Source organism: Hylobates moloch, unplaced genomic scaffold (genome assembly GCF_009828535.3).
Source record: "Hylobates moloch isolate HMO894 unplaced genomic scaffold, HMol_V3 SCAFFOLD_5, whole genome shotgun sequence".
Lineage (NCBI taxonomy): Eukaryota > Metazoa > Chordata > Mammalia > Primates > Hylobatidae > Hylobates > Hylobates moloch.
The window spans coordinates 103,762,696-103,780,165 of record NW_026652280.1 but is presented as its reverse complement, the minus strand read 5'-3'; the positions used below and the strand labels follow the sequence as shown (position 1 = coordinate 103,780,165).

General features: G+C 51.6%; 1 protein-coding gene across 3 annotated transcripts; it reads right to left on the bottom strand.

The window, feature by feature from the left end:
* Window positions 1-4,520: 4,520 nt before the first annotated feature.
* SELENBP1 (selenium binding protein 1) lies at window positions 4,521-12,888 on the bottom strand. Of its 3 annotated transcripts, none has more exons than XM_032154649.2 (12): window positions 12,821-12,888; window positions 9,932-9,988; window positions 9,661-9,773; window positions 9,222-9,407; window positions 8,416-8,536; window positions 6,942-7,124; window positions 6,496-6,674; window positions 5,988-6,066; window positions 5,783-5,904; window positions 5,409-5,501; window positions 5,143-5,261; window positions 4,521-4,922 (listed from the first exon to the last, which is right to left on the bottom strand). In XM_032154649.2, exons 1-12 carry the CDS (start codon window positions 12,822-12,824, stop codon window positions 4,760-4,762), a joined length of 1,419 nt encoding a protein of 472 aa, XP_032010540.1. In that variant the 5' UTR covers window positions 12,825-12,888; the 3' UTR covers window positions 4,521-4,759. The 3 variants fall into 3 exon arrangements, with proteins under 3 accessions (XP_032010540.1, XP_032010539.1, XP_032010541.1); XM_032154650.2 differs by having other exon boundaries at window positions 4,527-4,922; window positions 5,143-5,252; window positions 12,821-12,884; XM_032154648.1 differs by lacking the exon at window positions 12,821-12,888 and having other exon boundaries at window positions 9,932-10,118.
* Between the last annotated feature and the right edge of the window lie 4,582 nt (window positions 12,889-17,470).

The window sequence follows — 17,470 nt, the reverse complement described above, 5'->3', positions numbered from 1 at the left end:
GTTAATTTTTTGTATTTTTAGTAGACATGGGGTTTCACCATGTTGGCCAGGCTGGTCTTGAACTCCTGACCTCAAGTGATCTGTCCGCCTTGGCCTCCCAAAGTGCTGGGATTACAGGCGTGAGCCAACACATCCGACAGGTGGGCAGCTCTGTTTCCCAGGCTGGAGTGCGGTGACGTGATCTCAGCTCACCAAAACCTCCATCTCCCATGTTCAAGCGATTCTTCTGCCTCAGCCTCCTGAGTAGCTGGGACTACAAGTGCACACCACCACACCTGGCTAATATTTGTATTTTTGGTAGAGATGGAGTTCGCCATATTGGTGAGGCTGGTCTCGAACTACTGGCCTCAAGTGATCCACCCGCCTCGTTCCCCCAAAGTGCTGAGATTACAGGTGTGAGCCACCATGCCCGTCCCTGTTGTTCATTTTCTAACTGGAGTGTTTGTTTTTTTACTGTTGAGTTTTTAGAGTTTTTCACGCATTCCAGATACAAATCTTTTGTCAGATATGGCATGAGTCCTTTAGACATAGCCCCAGTTGTCCTTTTTTTTTTTTTTTTTTTTTTTGAGACAGAGTCTCGCTCTGTCGCCCAGGCTCAATCGAGTGCAATGGCGTGATCTTGGCTCACTGCAAGCTCTGCCTCCCAGGATGAAGTGATTCTCCTGCCTCAGCCTCCTGAGTAGCTGGGATTACAGGCATGCGCTACCATGCCCAGCTAATTTTTGTATTTTTAGTAGAGATGGGGTTTCACCATTTTGGCCAGGCTGGTCTCGAACTCCTGACCTCAGGTGATCCACTCACCTCTGCCTCCCAAAGTGCTGGGATTACAGGCGTGAGCCACGACGCCCGGCCGCCCCAGTTGTCTTCAGTAGTTTCCCTGCCTTCAGGTATGGCAATTGCTCTTACCAGAATGAACAAGATGAATGGGATGGAATATTGTTGAGTGGAATTTTAAGCTTTTAGGAAGAGATAGAAATGATGTAGAACTACATTATCCTTTCTCATTCTGAAGAAGTTTGGTTATTGAAGAGAACAGAGCAGAGACCAAGGAAAGAAACTTCTGGTAAAACCTTGTAAATCCCAAGGCTCCTTGTAACTCCCTACTCATCTTGAGCACTTCATTTATATCCATTTATTCATTAAAGTGTACTAAGTGCCAACATCCAAGCTAGGTGCTGGGAATTAACAGGGAGTTTAGATTCCAAGAGACATGTGTTTATGATGAGGTTAAGTGCAGCAGGCTTTGTGAGCATTAAAATGGGCCCCTGGCCTGGAGGAGCCAGGGAAGGAGGCTTCCCAGAGGACAAGGAAATCTGGCCTGGATGGCAGGTGAAGCAGAAGGAGGGAATCAGGACTCCAGTTGAGGTGGACATTTCAGGGAGCATGTTTAAAGGCTTCAAAGGGAAAGTATGGTGTATTCCTGGGGTGGTGAGACCATCCTGGGGGTCCTAGGCTGCTCCAATGTTTATAAGAAAGACACCTTTTCAGAAGACGGAAAAGAATGTAGGTCAATACCTGAATGTTGTTTAATATTGTCTAGGGAGAGAATAAAGGAGTCAGTAGAATTACCATTTGGGCTGGGCACGGTGGCTCATGCCTGTAATTCCAGCACTTTGGGAGGCTGAGGTGGGCAGATATCTTGAGTTCAGGGGTTCGAGACCAGCCTGGCCAACATGGTGAAACCCAGTCTCTACTAAAAATACAAAAATTATCCAGGTGTGGTGGTGCACGCCTGTAATCCCAGCTACTTGGGAGGCTGAGACAGGAGAATTGCTTGAACCCAGGAGGCAGATATTGCAGCCAGCCAAGATCGTGCCACTGTACTTCAGCCTGGGTGACAGAGCAAGACTCTATCCAAAATAAAATAAAATAAAATAAAATAAAATAAAATAGTAATTACCATTTGGCTGCTGTCTCTAAGGGTTCTGAAATTTCTATCAGATTCCTTCTATAAAGAATTGAGCCAGGTGTGATGCTTACGCCTGTAACACTGAGGCTGCAGTGAGCCGCGATTGTGCCACTGCATTCCAGCCTGGGCACCAGAGTAAGACCCTGTCTCAAAAAAAAAAAAGAATTGAAGGCCGGGCATGGTGGTTCACTTGTGTAATCCCAGCACTTTGTGGGCATGGTGGTTCACTTGTGTAATCCCAGCACTTTGCAAGGCTGAGGCAAGATGATCACTTGAGCCCAGGAGTTTGAGACCAGCCTGGGCAATATAGGGAAACCTTATCTTGAAGAAGAAGAAAGAAGAAAAGAAGAAGGAGGAGGAGGAAGGAAGGAGAAGAAGAGGAAGAAAAAGGAGAAGAAAGAAGAAGAGGAGGAGGAAGAAGAAGGAGGAGGAGAAGACGAAGAGTAGGAGGAATAATAATAATAATAATAATAAGAACAACAACAACAGCAAAAACACCACCTCCACCACCACCACCTAGCACAGGGAAAGGAGACATCTCTGAGTAAAGTTCTAAAATACCATCTGGGTGAGGAGACACGAGTGCCACGGCCTGGCCTGTTGGATTGGTTCACCATGGTGTTCCTAGCCCTCCTGTGTGGTAATGTTCCTGTATTCCAGGTAGAGGTGACACATTTAACCTCCTGATATGGTTTGGATCTGTGTCTCCACCATATCTCATGTTCAGTGGTAATCCCTAGTATTGGAGGTGGGGCCTGGTGGGAGGCCTCAAAGGCATTTCAGAGACCTTTGCAGCAGCTCCTCCCATCACAGGCCCAGAGGCCTAGGAGGACTGAATGGTTTTGTGGGCCATGTCCAGGCCCCCCCTGCTCTGTGCTGCTCCCTGTATTCCAGCTGCTCCTGCTCCAGCTCCAGGCATGGCTCAAACGGGCCCAGGTATAGCTTGGGCCACTGCTCCAGAGAGTGCAAACCTAAGCCTTGGTGGCTTCCATGTGGTGTTAAGCCTGAAGCTCTGCAGAGTGCAAGAGTTGAGGCTTAGGAGCCTCTGCCTAGATTTCAGAGGATGTATGGAGAAGACTGGGCTCCAGGCAGAAGCCTGCTACAGAGGCAGAACACTTATGGAGAACCTCTACTAGGGTGGGGTGGAGGGGAAATGTGGGGCTGGAGCCCCCACACAGAGTCCCCACTGGGGCACTGCCTAGTAGAGCTGTGAGAAGAGGGCCACTGTCTTCCAGACTCCACAATGGTATATCCACTGCCAGCTGGCACCCTGCACCTGGAAAAGCCACAGGCACTCAACACCAGCCCATGAGAGCAGTCATGGGGGCTGAACCCTGCAAAACCACAGGGGCAGAGCCCAAGGCATTGGGAGCCCATCCCTAGCACCAGTGTGCCCTGGATTTGGGACATGGAGTCAAAGGAGATTATTTTGGAGTATTAATATTTAACGACTGCCCTGCTGGGTTTTGGACTTGCATGGGGCCTGAAGCCCCTTTCATTTGGCTCATTTTTCCTTTTGGCATGGGAGTATTTACCCAATGCCTATACCCCCATTGTATCTCGGGAGTAACTAACTTGTTTTTTATTTTACAGGCTCATAGGTGGAAGGGACTTGCTTTTTCTCAGATGAGATTTTGGACTTTGGACTTTTAAGTTAATGCTGGAATGAATTAAGACTTTGGGGATTATTGGAAAGGGATGATTGTATTTTGAAATGTGAGAAGGACATGAGATTTGGGAGGGGCCAGCGGCAGAACGGTATGGTTTGAACCTGTGTCCCCAAAAAATCTCATGTCAAATTGTAATTCCCAGTGTTGGAGGTGGGGCGTGGTGGGAGATGACTGGATCATGGGGGGTGGGTTTCTCATGAATGGTTTAGCACCACCCCCCTTGGTACTATCCTCGAGATCAGGAGTGAGTTCTCCTGAGATCTGGTTGTTTAAAAGTGTGTGGCACCTCACCCCTCGCTCTCTCTCTCTTGCTCCTACTCTGGCCATGTGATGTTTGTGCTCCTCCTTCACCATCTGCCATGATTGTAAGTTTCCTGAGGCCTCCTGAGAAGTCGGGCAGATGCCAGCGTCATGCTTCCTGTAGAGCCTGCAGAACCATGAGCCAATTAAACCTCTTTTCTTTATAAATTACCCAGTCTCAGGTATTTATAGCAATGCAAGAGCAACCTGATAAACCTCCCAACAGCTGTGCTCTCCCAGTAGTCTTGCCATCAGTGGAAATATATTACACTATACACAACAGGGGTCCTGGGGTCTCCTGTGTGTGAGGAAGCATATTACATTCTCTTGAGAGTGATGGGTGAGATTTTTAGGTTCATTAAAAGAAAGCATGTGTTAAAAAAAAAAAAAACTTTAGAAACACTGATTTACATTCTCTACCCCCAGGTGTCTTTGTGACAATCACCCCCAAAATTTTCAGATTCTATCTGGCCATAAAAGTGAGATTTTGGCATTATTAGCATCATGTTGGAATCACTGGTATGAACTAGTTACCATAACCGCCCCCCCGCCGGAGGCCTCTTTAGCCCTTTCTTGTGCAAGATACAAAGGGTAGGCAGAAGAGGAGACACAGGCCCCAGGCCCCCAAAGACAAGGCCATCTGAAGGACAGGGTCACCAGTTTATTTCTTGGTGCCTCCAAGAGCTCATGGAAAAGCAGCACAGTGAGCAACAAGCAACAGTGGTCAGTATATGGATATGACTCAACACGTTGCCACAGTCTCAGCTTGGCTGTGTGGTACATGCTGCCAAGGGTCGGGTGCCAAGAGAAAGCAGAATGAAGCCAGGTCCCCAAGGAAGTGAGGGCTCAAAATAGGGAGTGTGGGTGATGAGGGTGGAGTTCAAATCCAGATGTCAGAGCTACAATCGCCCCCAGGGTAGCGGAGCTCATGGGCGAGGGCTGGGCCAAGGGGCTCCTTCCCGAAGTCCACCAGGAAGTTGGGGTTCAACTTCAGCCCTCCTTTTACTGTGTCTACATCAACCTGCAGCATCACAGAGCCTTCCCTGGTGGAAAAGGGAACAGGGTAAGGGAGAGGTCAGAGGTGGCTGCCCTCTTCCCCTAAGATTTTAGGGGAAGGCTCCTGAGGAAGGAGGAATGACCAGGGTGTCAATGGGCCATCTGTGTGGTGGGGTACAGGGGTCTCCTTGAGGAGTCTTCAGAAAGCCAAATGACCCCTCTGGAAGAGGAGAGCTGGGGAGGTGAGCCCATGTGTCTGCTTCTCACCTGATGAGATCAGGGTAAAACTGCTTGTCCCAGGCACTGTACAGCGACGTGGTGACATAGAGGCGCTTCCCATCCAGGCTGAGCTGGATCATCTGAGGGCCTCCAGCCACCTGTTTTCCCTTGGGAAAACCAGAGGTTAGAGCCCAGGGTAACACACAGATCCTAGGCACCACCCCAGGCACCACCCCAACCCCAAGAGCATGCTCAGCTCATATTCCTCAAGCATGAGTCTGAGGGGTCCAGCAAGTAGGGGGAGAGGCTCTTACCTTGACCACCAGGGGCTCTGGCTGGGACTTTAGTTCCTGGTCCTCCAGCACTTGCACGGGGCCTCCCTCAACAATGCTGCCCCCGAGGAAGAGCTAGATGGGGAGGTGCAGAGGATAAGGAGGACCATAGTGGGAGGCACAAACATTGCAGGAAGAGCAGCTTGCCTGGCTGGGATCCCTCTCTCCTTTCAGACATGCTCTGCATGCCCATCCCTGGCCTGGACAGTCCTGGGCCTGCGCTGTCCCACAGCACACATGTCTGCTTTTCCTGCACCTCCCTCATCATCCTGCAGCTGCTTCAGACCATCCACCTCATCCCCAGCTTCTCTTCTCCTTCCTTCCTTCCCTTCTGCTCCTCCTGCCAGGGTCCCCACCTGTCCTGTGAGGCGGGGCCTCTGTGGGTCAGAGATGTCATACTGCCTCAGGTCCCCGTGCAGCCAGTTGCTGAAGTAGAGGAAGCGGTCGTCCAGGGACAGCAGGATGTCAGTGATCAGGCCTGTGGGTAGGGGGCCAGTAGAGCCTTTAAGGACTCTTGTTTCCCAGGCCAAGAATCAACTTTCCTATGCCCTAGGCACTCACCTGGCATTTCAGGCAGCAGCCAGCCCTTCACTTTCTTGGGGGGCACCTGGATCACCTTCTCCACTGACCACGTACCTCCCTACATTGAGGGGTGGAGGGTGAGGTTAGCTGGCAGAGAGGTTAGCCTATCCGAATTGGGGACTGGGGGTTAGATCTGGGTTGCCCAGACCTGGGAGGGAGAGAATAGATGCCCGGCCTTCTTGCCACCAGGATCTAACTTCATGCAAACCCCTTGAGGCAGGGGTTGTGTCTGCTTCACCACTGCATTCCCAGAACATAGCACAGTGCCTAGCACAGACATTCACTAAGTAGTTTTTGAATGAATGAATAAATACGGCCAGTTAGGGTTCAGGCAGAAGTCGCCCTAGCACTGAGAGAAGAGAGACAGGGCATGCAGCCTTGTTTTTTTTCGTTCCTGGAGATGCCTGGGAGCACCGTTACAGAAGCCTGCTTAGGTAGAGCTGCTGACAAGACTACTGAGAGGGGAGGGCCAGAGGGCGTATGTCACCTCGTTCTTGTAGAAGCGCTGGATGGTGGAGCTGAGTGCGCAGCCCACAAAGCCTTGGGCAGCGTCTGGGTTGTGCAGGAAGCGGATCTCCAAGGGAATAAGCCCATCTTTTAGAGACAGGGTCTGCACGATCTCATGGCGCTGCCAGTCCCATACATATAAGTGGCTCCCGTACAGTCCTGGGGTGGGAGTGGGGCCGGAGGATAGGTTCAGCATCAGGGGTTGGAAGGCATGGGCAAAGACTGGGCCATCAATCAGGGCAGAAGGTTAAGAAATGGATTGGAGGGATCAGGAGGACGCTTGAGCAATCTGAGCATGCAGTACATCCTATGCCATCTCCTTAGATTCTGGGGCCACAGGAGGGAAGTGCGGGGGTGGGAGATTTGGAGCAGAAAGCAAGGGGATGTGGGCCCAAGGCTCCTGCTGGACTATGGGGGGATTCTCACCAGTCTCCACATCAGCGGGGTTGAAGCCATCTCGTAAGACATTGGGAGCTGCCCACTCAGTGCTGATCATGACATTGTGTCGAGGCTGGTACCAGAAGTCATAGCCCAACGGTGCAGCACCCCCAGGTCGCTCCCACGTCCCCTTCACCTCGAACGTCTCCCCATCCAGCAGCACAAAACCCCCTGAACAGGGAAGGAAGCAGGGTGGCAGGTAGAGGCAGTAGAGACACTAACCCCACCCTCCAGCCCTCTCCCTCAGGCATGTCTAAGAGGCTATAAGCCCATTGTCTCCACCTCCACTGCTGGATTTGCCAGTTCTTTAAATTCAGGCATCCAGGGCCGGGGGCAGAGTGGCTCATGCCGATAATCCCAGCACTTTGGGAGGCTGAGGCGGGCGGATCACTTGAGGTCAGGAGTTCAGGATCAGCCTGGCCAACATGGTGAAACTCTGTCTCTATTAAAAATACAAAAAATTACCCAGGCATGGTGTCGCATGCCTGTAATCCCAGCTACTCGGGAGGCTGAGGCAGGAGAATCTCTTGAACCAGTGAGGTGGAGGTTGGAGTGAGCTGAGATCACTCCGCTGCACTCCAGCCTGAGCAACAGAGTGAGACTCCATCTCAAAAAATAAATAAATAAATAAATAAAAAGAAAAAAGAAGAGTAAATAAAAAATTCAGGCATCCAAAGGGTCTCGTCTCATCCAGGTATTCAAAGTTGGCCAGGTGGCAGGGGGCCCTTTACACTAGTGCCCCTGTCTCCTGTCAACTTCATCTCTCTCTCAGACCACAGCGGGAATGTTTCTCCCACGAGATCTTCTGGGACTCAGCACCTGGTATTTCTCTTGTCCAGCCTCCCACTTTTGGAGTGGGATTCCTCCAGTAGTCTAAGCTCCATTCTGCTCACTACATTTTTTTGAGATAGGGTCTCACTCTGACGCCCAAGCTGAAGTGCTGTGGTTCAATCACAACTCATTGCAGCCTTGACCTCCCTGGGCTCGGGTGATCCTCCTACCTCAGCCTCTTGAGAAGTGGGGGTTATAGGCCTGCACCACCACATCCCGCTAATTTGTGTATTTTTAGTGCAGAGTTGCCAGTGCCAACTCTGTATTATCAGCAGACAACACAGAGACGGGGTTTCACCATGTTGGCCAGGTTGATTTGGAACTCCTGAGCTCAAGCGATCCGCTGGCCTCGGCCTCTTGAAGTGCTGGGATTAGAGGTGTGAGGCACAACACCTGGCCTGTTTTGACTATAACTTTGAACTGAATTCATCAGTGAAGACTCATCTTAATAGAAATATTCAAAACTGAAGTTACTTGCTAACATTTAAAATACTGGCTGGGATCCAGCTCACTGGTTCTCCTTGGGAAGTCATCCCAACCCTCCCCTTCCATTCTGCTCCTCCCACAGAAAAATGTTTCCCACATTTCACAGCTGTGGAAGTTTTCATGAGCACACAGTGCTGGCAGGTACCTTTGCCATTGCCCTTGACGTCTCCCAGGGAGCTGATCATCACCTCCCCACTGGCCAGGCAGTGGCTGGTGTGGAGAAAGGCCAGTTCACACTTGGCATGGATGTCCTTGGGCTCAATGACCTGGAAGGGGTGGGGAATGGTGTCAGAATCATACAGGACTGGGAGTCCCTGCTCTTAACCTCCACACTTCCCCTACTTCTATCTGCTGACTCTGTCATCTTTTCCTTCAAAACACGGACACAACTCTCCCTGTGGGAATATGACAAAGATTCAGTCTGGTAACTTCTACAGAGCAGCAAGGGAAAGTCAGAAAGATTCCTAATAACTCCCCAGGCAGAAAGCGTTGACCTTTCCCTATGTGTCCTGAAGGCACACGCAGTCCTGTGAAACCATAAGCTCCTCCCGGGCTGGCCCACACCAGTGTCAACTCTGTATTACCAGTAGACAACACAGTAAATGCCTGGCACCAAGAGTGCACTAAACGAAGTGTTGGGAGGGACCGGAGTTTTTAAGAGAAGCCCTGAGCTCCTAACTGCATGGGGGAATAAATGGCTCCCTCCCTCTCTCGGAGTAAAACAAGAAGCCTTGCCCCTCTTCTCCCATGCCCTGGTCACCGTGCTGGAGGTTGATGACCCAGAATGCCTGGGTAGACTCTGCTCTGAGGTCCAACCTCCCTCCCTGCTGCCGAGCCAGATGCTGCGTAAGAGCTGGAGGCTGCTGGTTTAGGTCTGGCTTCCTGCCCATAGACTGCCTGGGGTGGCAGGTGTCTTATGGTCTACTAAGATGGCAAGGGCAGAGGACATGCCTTGTGCAGCTTTGGGGCCCGGGGCTCAGAGTCCACGTCCACCACATAGATGCGAGAGGAGATGAGACTGGGCAGCACCAGCTTTGTGCGCGACTTGGTGCTATCACCGAAGCAGCTGCTGCAGGTGTTCCATCCTGAGTGATGCAGCTCGTCCTTCAGGTTGGGCATGGGCAGCCGGTGGATGACCTAGGATGCGGGGAGAGGTGGTGCTCTCCCAGGCCACGCCTCTGTCCACTTTTGGAAGAGGCGCCCCTGTGGACCCATTTTGGTTTGGAAGCATGGCACAGGCTGGATTTCAGCACTCCCCTTGTCCCAGGTTGAGCCTGCACAACCATACCCAGGGAGGGCCAAGGAGGATGGAGCTGGGAAGGGGGGCCACAGGGCCAGGGATGAGGGCAGCTACGGTCTCAAAGTAGCTGGCACCCAAGCCCCGCCTTACCTGGCAATACTGGGGAGACTTGGGGTCAACATCCACAGTGGCCAGATAATCTGGGGCCTCAGTGCCTGTGTTTCGGTAAATGCAGGGCAGGTAGACAATCTCTTCCCTGGGTCCTGCAGGGTAGAAAGCAGGCAGCAGGGACAGCAGGGTGGGAAGGAAAGGCAGGGGAAGTGCTGGGTGTGCCAGAGGGTGGCGGCTAGGTCTGAAGTCCCTCCACCCCCGGCTGTGGAATCAGTAGTAGGGTGCTGGCTCTCAGACCATGGGCAATTACCTTTCATGGCCTCCAGAGGGGTGGAGTAGCCGGGTCCACAATTCCCACATTTCGTAGCTGTGGAAGCAATGGGGCGCATTGGCTGGGCCACGCTCTGGAGGGGGAAGGCTCCCTCCGCACATCCTGCAGCACACATCCCAGCGGGCCACGGCAGTGCGGCTGGCCTAGGTCCCCACTCCAGCCTCATCGCTCTGGCCTGTCCTCTCCACCCCCTCAGAGCCCTGAGGAGGGTGAGGTTGTGCTGCGAAGAGCTGGAGACACATGACCTGAAGGTGGACAGACAGTCCAGCAGGGCCCCGGGAGGGTGGGAGGAGGGCTGATGCAGCCTGGGTCGTGTGGTGTGGTGAATATGACACGGACTTGGAGCCCAACCCCAGCCCATCACTGACTAGCCAGGGGAGCTTGGGCAAAGTATTGAAGTTCCTCAGCCTCAATTCTGCATCCTCTGTAAAATGGAGATGGTAAGAATTTCCCAGTGGGCTTTTACGAGAAGTAAACACGAGGGTGCAGTAGGTGTGCAGCTCTGTGTTTGTCTGGTCGAAGCCCAGGCACCCTTGGCTGTTCTTGAGGAGCCTCTCTCAGGGAGAGGGGGTGGCGCCTGCTCAGCTCCCTTCACCAAGATGTTTCTGTATCAGGGGGAGGCCACTTCCTGCTTTTCTCTCCCCTGGGTCCTGATCCCAGGCTGCTAGCCAAGGGCTGGATTACATAACCAAGGATCTGGGGCTAATACCAGCTGGACGTCCTCAGGCCAGTTTCTACCCCGGGTGTGCCCCACTTCCTTTATCTGTAAAGTAAGGTGTTTGGCCCAACTCTGGAGAGCCCAGAGGCCTGCCCACCAGAGAGATAGGGAGCAACCCTCCCTATCTCTGAAGTCTGGCAAAAGGGGCCACGCCAATCTCCCGGATGTAAGTCAGCAGATGTGCAGTAGGGCTGGGACATCACAGCTGCCAGCACCCCAGCATCAGAGTTTGGGGCCTGCTGGGGAGCAGGGGCTAAAGAATAACCCAGAGGGGGCAGCAGGCTGAAAGAAACCCTGGAGTAGAGTCCACAGGCCTGGGCCCTGTCTCCTGCCTTGTCCTGTGGCCAGTCCAGCCTCTGCCTTCACAGCTGGGCCACAAGTGGGGAGCCAGGAGTAGGCAGAGTGGGGCCTCCACTGGGGCCTGGGACTCCCACTCGCAGCAGCCAAGGGACTTAGGAAGCTGAGAGGCAGCAACAGCGTTCAGAGTCTGGAAACCTGGTTTCAAGTCCCAGGTTTGATGCCCCATTTCTCCATTTTCTCCTCTTCATTTACAAAAAGTGGGCAATAATGATATTCTACCTACTTCGCTAGGTAGATATGGAGGACAAATAAGACAATGTATTCCAAAGTCCTTTCATAAAAGTGAATTAGGCCGGGTGCAGTGGCTCATGCCTGTAATCCCAGCACTTTGGGAGGCTGAGGCGGAAAGATCACCTAACGTCAGGAGTTTGAGACCAGCCTCGCCAACATGGCAAAACCCTGTCTCTATTAAAAATACAAAAATTACCCGGGCGTGGTGGCATACACCTGTAATCCCAGCTACTTGGGAGGCTGAGGCAGGAGAATCACCTGAACCCGGGAGGCAGAGGCTGCAGTAAGCCAAGATCGCGCCACTGCAGTCACTCCAGCCTGGGCAACAGGAGTGAAATTCTGACTAAAAAAAAAAAAAAAAAGTGAATTACTGTGTAAATATGGGAAGGGCTGTGCCAGAGGAGAGGAGAATGCCAGGAAGTGCTTGATTCCCAGAGAGAGGGCTGGAGGTGGGCCAGGGAGAGAGAGAGAGGTCCAGTTCACAGGAGTTAAGGAGACTGGTTCTGCTACACAACCTTGCTAAGTCGGGGCTTGGCACCAGATGCCAGGGGGTGGGGAAGGAGGTTGCTGGATACAGAAGGGAAAGGAGATTTAAAAACTCCAAGATATTAAGACAGAGATACAAAAACTACAAAACTAGGGAGAAGCTGAGAGGGAAGTAAAAGTGCAGAGGAGGAGCTGCCCACTCTGCAGCCTCGGCCCACCCCACACCCCAGCAACCCCAGCCCCAGCATTTCTTAGGGTCAGGCCCAGCATGCCACTGCGGCCCCAGGGAGCATCATTCCTCTTTCTGGGGAATACTCCCCATCTGAAGCATCTCAAGCAAGGTCTCGGGGCAGCTTTGGGTTTGGGATGGACTCATGGAAAGCTCAAGCGGGTTTTCCATGCCAGGCTGGCTGCTGGGCATTCTGCCACCTCAGGAAGAGCCAACCCCGAGCGGGGAAGGACCTCCCAACCAAACCTCAGTTCCTTCTTAGCCTGTCACCCAGAAGCCTACGGATGGAGGAATAGCAGGGCCAAGGGGGATTTAGGAGTGGGGGAGGCATTGAAACAAGTCCCCAGTGAAAGAGCGCAGGGGTCTCTGATTTCCCTCCCAAAGAGCTTTGCTGTGTGGAGTAGCTAGAGAGTGACCTGGGCACAGAAAGGCTTTGGACTCCCTACCTCGCTGGAGTACAAAGTTGGCCCAGGGCCGAAATCAGGATCACCTCTCTCCTATGTGAGGGCCAGGGACCTAGTGGTGTTTTCTAAGAGTCCCCATCTGATTTTCCCAGCTGCAGAAAGGCACCCTGGCCCTAGCCTCCGCTGGATGGAGCCAAGTCAGGGCCCAGGACCCCATCTCCCAGCAGTGCCTCTGCCCGTCTTCCTCAGAAAGTTTGGCTAAGCTGGGAAATGCAGTGGGGTGGTGGGGGAGGGGGTGTGCAGACTGGGGACAATGAAGCAGAGTCCACCACTCCCTCCCCAGCTCCCCACCCAGGTTTTCTAGCATTTTCTGGAGGAGGGCCTTCCAAATTAGGGGCAGACAGAGCAGGCAATGTGTGATTCGAAACCCCTCTCCTTACCCATGCTGCCGACTGGTACACTTTGATCCTGGCGGTTTTGCTGTGCTGGTGTCAGAGGCCACTGTTCCAGGGAAGGAGCGAAGGGAGGGAATTTATGCAACCAGCTGGGGGTGGGGCAGAGAAGGAGGAGAGCCCGGGCTGTAGCCCAGAGTAAACTACTCAGGGCAGCTGGCCAGGATACTCTCAAGTGGCCTAGGGCAACTGGTGTTTGAATTATGGGGTGTGCGTGTATGTGTTTAAGTGTGTATGTGTGGGAGCCTGTGCTTTATTTATTTATTTATTTAGAGACAGGGTCTCACTCTTGCCCAGGCTGGAGTGCAGTGGTGTGATCTCGGCTCACTGCAACCTCCGCCTCTTGGGTTCAAGCGATTCTCCTGCCTCATCCTCCTGAGTAGCTGGGATTACAGGCACCCGCCACTATGCCCGGCAATTTTGTATTTTTATTAGAGAAGGGATTTCACCATGTTGGCCAGGCTGGTCTCAAACTCCTGACCTCAGGTGATCCACCCCTGTCAGCCTCCCAAAGTGCTGGGATTACAGGTGTGAGCCGCCGCCCCTGGCCAGCTCGTGCTCTTTAGTGGGTGCCTGGGTGTGTGTGGATTTGTGTGTCTGGGCATGTGTGTGTTCCTGTATACCTGCGTGTTGCTCGTGCATGTGCCTGCATGAGTGTGTATCTGTGCCTGTGTGTGAATTTCCACCTGTGTGAACGTGCCTGTGAGTGTGCTTGTGTGTATTTGTGCACGTGTGTGTGTGTGTACGCCTCTATATGTGCCTGCCAGAGTATCCACGCCTGTGAGTGTGTGTGTGTGTGTGCCTCTGTATGTGCCTGCCAGAGTATCTACGCCTGTGTGGACATGTGCATAAGTGCTTGTGTATCTGTAGTGTGTGGCTAGGTGGCTGTGTGTGTGCTTGCGTAAGCCTGTGCACGTATGTGTTCCTGTGTCTCCAAATGCTCATCTTTGTATTGGACCTGTCTCTTGGCATTTAAGGGCACCCGGGACTGTGGGCCCATTGGCCAGGGTCACTTCTTCCCTAAGATTGCCCTCTTATTCCAGATATTCATACTGTTTGGATAAAAGCTCTGGGGTGAAGTTTTTATTGGCTAGGAAAAAGAATAAAGTCTGGGCTTGAGATTGCAAGTAGAATACAGGGTTTCCAAACCAGAGTGGAGGGAAGGGGAGCAAAATTAGGCCTTGGTGCATTGGGTGTCTGTCTTCCTGGCTCCCATCAGTGAGGGATCATGTGCCCATCAAGGAAGACTCCCTGTGGCTGCCCGGGGCAAGGGTCTTCTCTTATCCCCAGCGCCACTCAACCCCTCTTGGCTCTATCCTGTGTCTATTATCCTCACCATTGTGCCATCAGCCTGCCAGGCATCAAAGAGAGTCTTGTGTGTGATGCTGGGCATTCTCACAGGGGAGGCCCCAAAGGCTGCTCCCTTGTCTTTGCCAGCTTCCTCCTGTCCTGGCTACCTCCACTCACCCTGCCTTCACCCTTCCCTCTGGCCCTCCCCTCTTCCTCCTCCTGAGGTCTCCATCTCCTGCCTCCTCCCTATTCTCCGGCTTCTTGGCTTGGGGTAGTCCACCACCCATGATCTGAAAGAGAAAGAAACCTTATTCCCACCTTCTCATCAAAAATTACTGAGTCATTAACTTAAAAAAAAAAAAGAGGCTGTTATTTTGTTTGTTGTGGTCTGTCATTGACTACCTCTTTCACGCTCCTGAGCTCTGACCTGGCTGATTTCTGCAGCAACTCCATGGCACCCCTCACCTCTGCCTGTGGTTTTCTCCCTGAACTCTTGCTCTATAGCCAGCAAGGTGGTTGGGGAAGTTGTCCTAATCTGGGCTACAGATGGAGGCAGTAAAGGTAGAGGGGCTATTCTCCCTCCTGAGTAGCTGGGACTATAGATGCCCACCACCACACCTGGCTCATTTTTGTATTTTTAGTAGAGACGGGGTTTCACCATGTTGGACAGGCTGGTCTTGAACTCCTGACTTCAAGTGATCCACCCACCTCAGCTTCCCAAAGTGCTGGGATTACAGGCCTGAGACACTGTGCCCAGCTGACCTGGATAATTTTTTAATTTTTTTTGTAGAGATGGGGGTCTCACTATGTTGCCCAGGCTGGTCTCGGTCTCTTGGGCTCAAGTGATCTGCCTTGGTCTCTCAAAGTTAATTTTGGATTTTTAAAAAAATAATAAGTACTACTTTTGTAACTAAAAGCTCAAATAAATATATTAAAAGAAAAACTACAAGGAAGATGAAAGGAAGGATGGAAGGTCACATGCAGTGCAGGTGAGGGCCACAGTGAGGGCCCATGCTGGGGAGAAGGACTGGCCCTGGTCCCTTTTGAGCTACAGCTCTCCCACCCAGCTGCCTGTCCTTTCCTCTGGAGCACCTCTTTTGAGCCAGATATGGTAGACAAAGTGGCGAACAGGGCAAAATTGTACCTTCATGGAGACGATTTTTTAGGAGAGATAACTGATAATCATGCAAATATACAAATAAAGAAAATCACTTCAGATAAGTGCTATGAAGGAATAGGGTAATGTAGGGGTGACTGATGCAGCATTAGGTGGGGTTGCTTGGTATGTATGGGTACAGAATTATATGCAAACAAACAGCATGAAAGAACTAAAACAAACAAACCAAAAAGCACAAACGTGTGCAAAATGCCTGTAAGGCATAAAGGTAGCAGCCTGTGGAGGTCTGAGGCAGGACTGGCTGGAGACGTTGGGGTTTTCACCAGCCAAGTAGAGTTTCAGAGCCCTGTTCTGCTCATTTCTCCTTATATTAACAGACCAACTCCATACCCTCAGGGATGTGTAGGAGATGTGAAGGGAGTAGCGTTTACTGAGAACCTGCTACTAGAGGTGACTGGCGCCATGCCGGGCCCTACACACTAACAATTAGCTCAGGTTCTGCCCATGGCACAGCTGGAGAGGTTGAATGCCTTTTTCTTTCTTTTTTTTTTTTTTTTGAGACAGAGTCTCCCTCTGTCGCCAGGCTGGAATGCAGTGGCCTGATCTCCGTTCACTACAACCTCCGCCTTCCCGGTTCCAGTGATTCTCCTGCCTCAGCCTCCTGAGTAGCTGGGACTACAGGCACATGCTACCACGCCCAGCTAATTTTTGTACTTTTTAGTAGAGATGGGGTTTCACCATATGGCTAGGCTGGTCTCAAACTCCTGACCTCGTGATCTGCCCGCCTTGGCCTCCCAAAGTGTTGGGATTACAGGCGTGAGCCACCGTGTCCGGCCTGTAAATGCCTTTTTCTTCATCTTACATTCAGGAAACAGAGTTTTCCCAATTCATTCCGTTGCCCACACTTAATGCACTGTTTCTGAATGACAGTGAGTTCAAAGCCTGCTGCTCAGGATAATAACATGGCTCAGAGAAGAGAAATAATTTTTTTTTTTTGAGATGGAGCCTCACTCTGTTGCCCAGGCTGGAGTGCAGTGGCAAGATCTCGGCTCACTGCATGTTCCATGTCCTAGGTTCACGCCATCCTCCTGCCTCAGCCTCTCGAGTAGCTGGGACTGCAGGTGCCTGGGACTACAGGTGCCTGCCACCACGCCCGGCTAATTTTTCGTATTTTTAGTAGAGACGGTGTTTCACTGTGTTAGCCAGGATGGTCTCGATCTCCTGACCTCGTGATCCGCCTGCCTCGGCCTCCCAAAGTGCTGGGATTACAGGCGTGAGCCACCGCGCCCGGCTGAAATAGTTTTTTTAACGCCCTCTGCCAGGGCTGTCTATAAAAAGCATGATTTGAGAACCACTTGGAGGACTTTCTCCCCACTGCCAATCCACTCAGAAATATCCTCCCTTTGGCCTGCCATTGATGCTTGAAACTTCACCAATAGCAGTTTATTTCTTTGTGTTACTACCAGATGGCCTCTTCTCACCTCCTGGTACAGTGAATGTCTCTGGAGTGGGATCCCTTTAAGCTCCTAGTACTGCAGCGCCACTCAGTTTTATCAGAAGCATGCCTCCCAGTGGGCAGCACTGAAGAGTGGCTGGGGGCCTAATCATATCCAGGGAGATGCTAAGGTTGGGGACAGAAGGTGTTTAAAAAGCAAATGTTATCGTCTTGACTACTTTACCTCTATCGCTTAAAGAGAAGGAAGAATAAACAGTGAGGTGGCTCACACCTGTAATTCTAGCACTTTGGGAGGCTGAGGCAGGCGGATCCCTTGAGCTCAGGAGTTCAAGACCAGCCTGGGCAACGTAGTGAAACACTTTCTCTACAAGAATTACAAAAATGAGCCAGGTGTGGTGGTGTGCACCTGTAGTCCCAGCTACTTGGGAGGCTAAGGAGGAGGATCACTTGAGCCTGGGAGGCGGAGGCTGCAGCAAGCTGTGATCATGCCACTGCACTCCAGCCTGGGCAACAGAGGAGGCTCCATCTGAAAAAAAAAAAAAAAAAAAATTATAAGCCATTTTGTTTCAGTTATGCCTCCTAGCCTCCCTCCACCCTGAATTTTTTGAAACATTGCTTTAATGTTTCAGAATATATCTCTTTAAAATAGGAATTCTGAATTGGGTATGGTGGCTCACTCCTGTAATCCCAGCACTTTGTTTTATTTATTTATTTATTTATTTATTTATTTATTTATTTATTTATTTATTTTTTTGAGACGGAGTCTCGCTCTGTC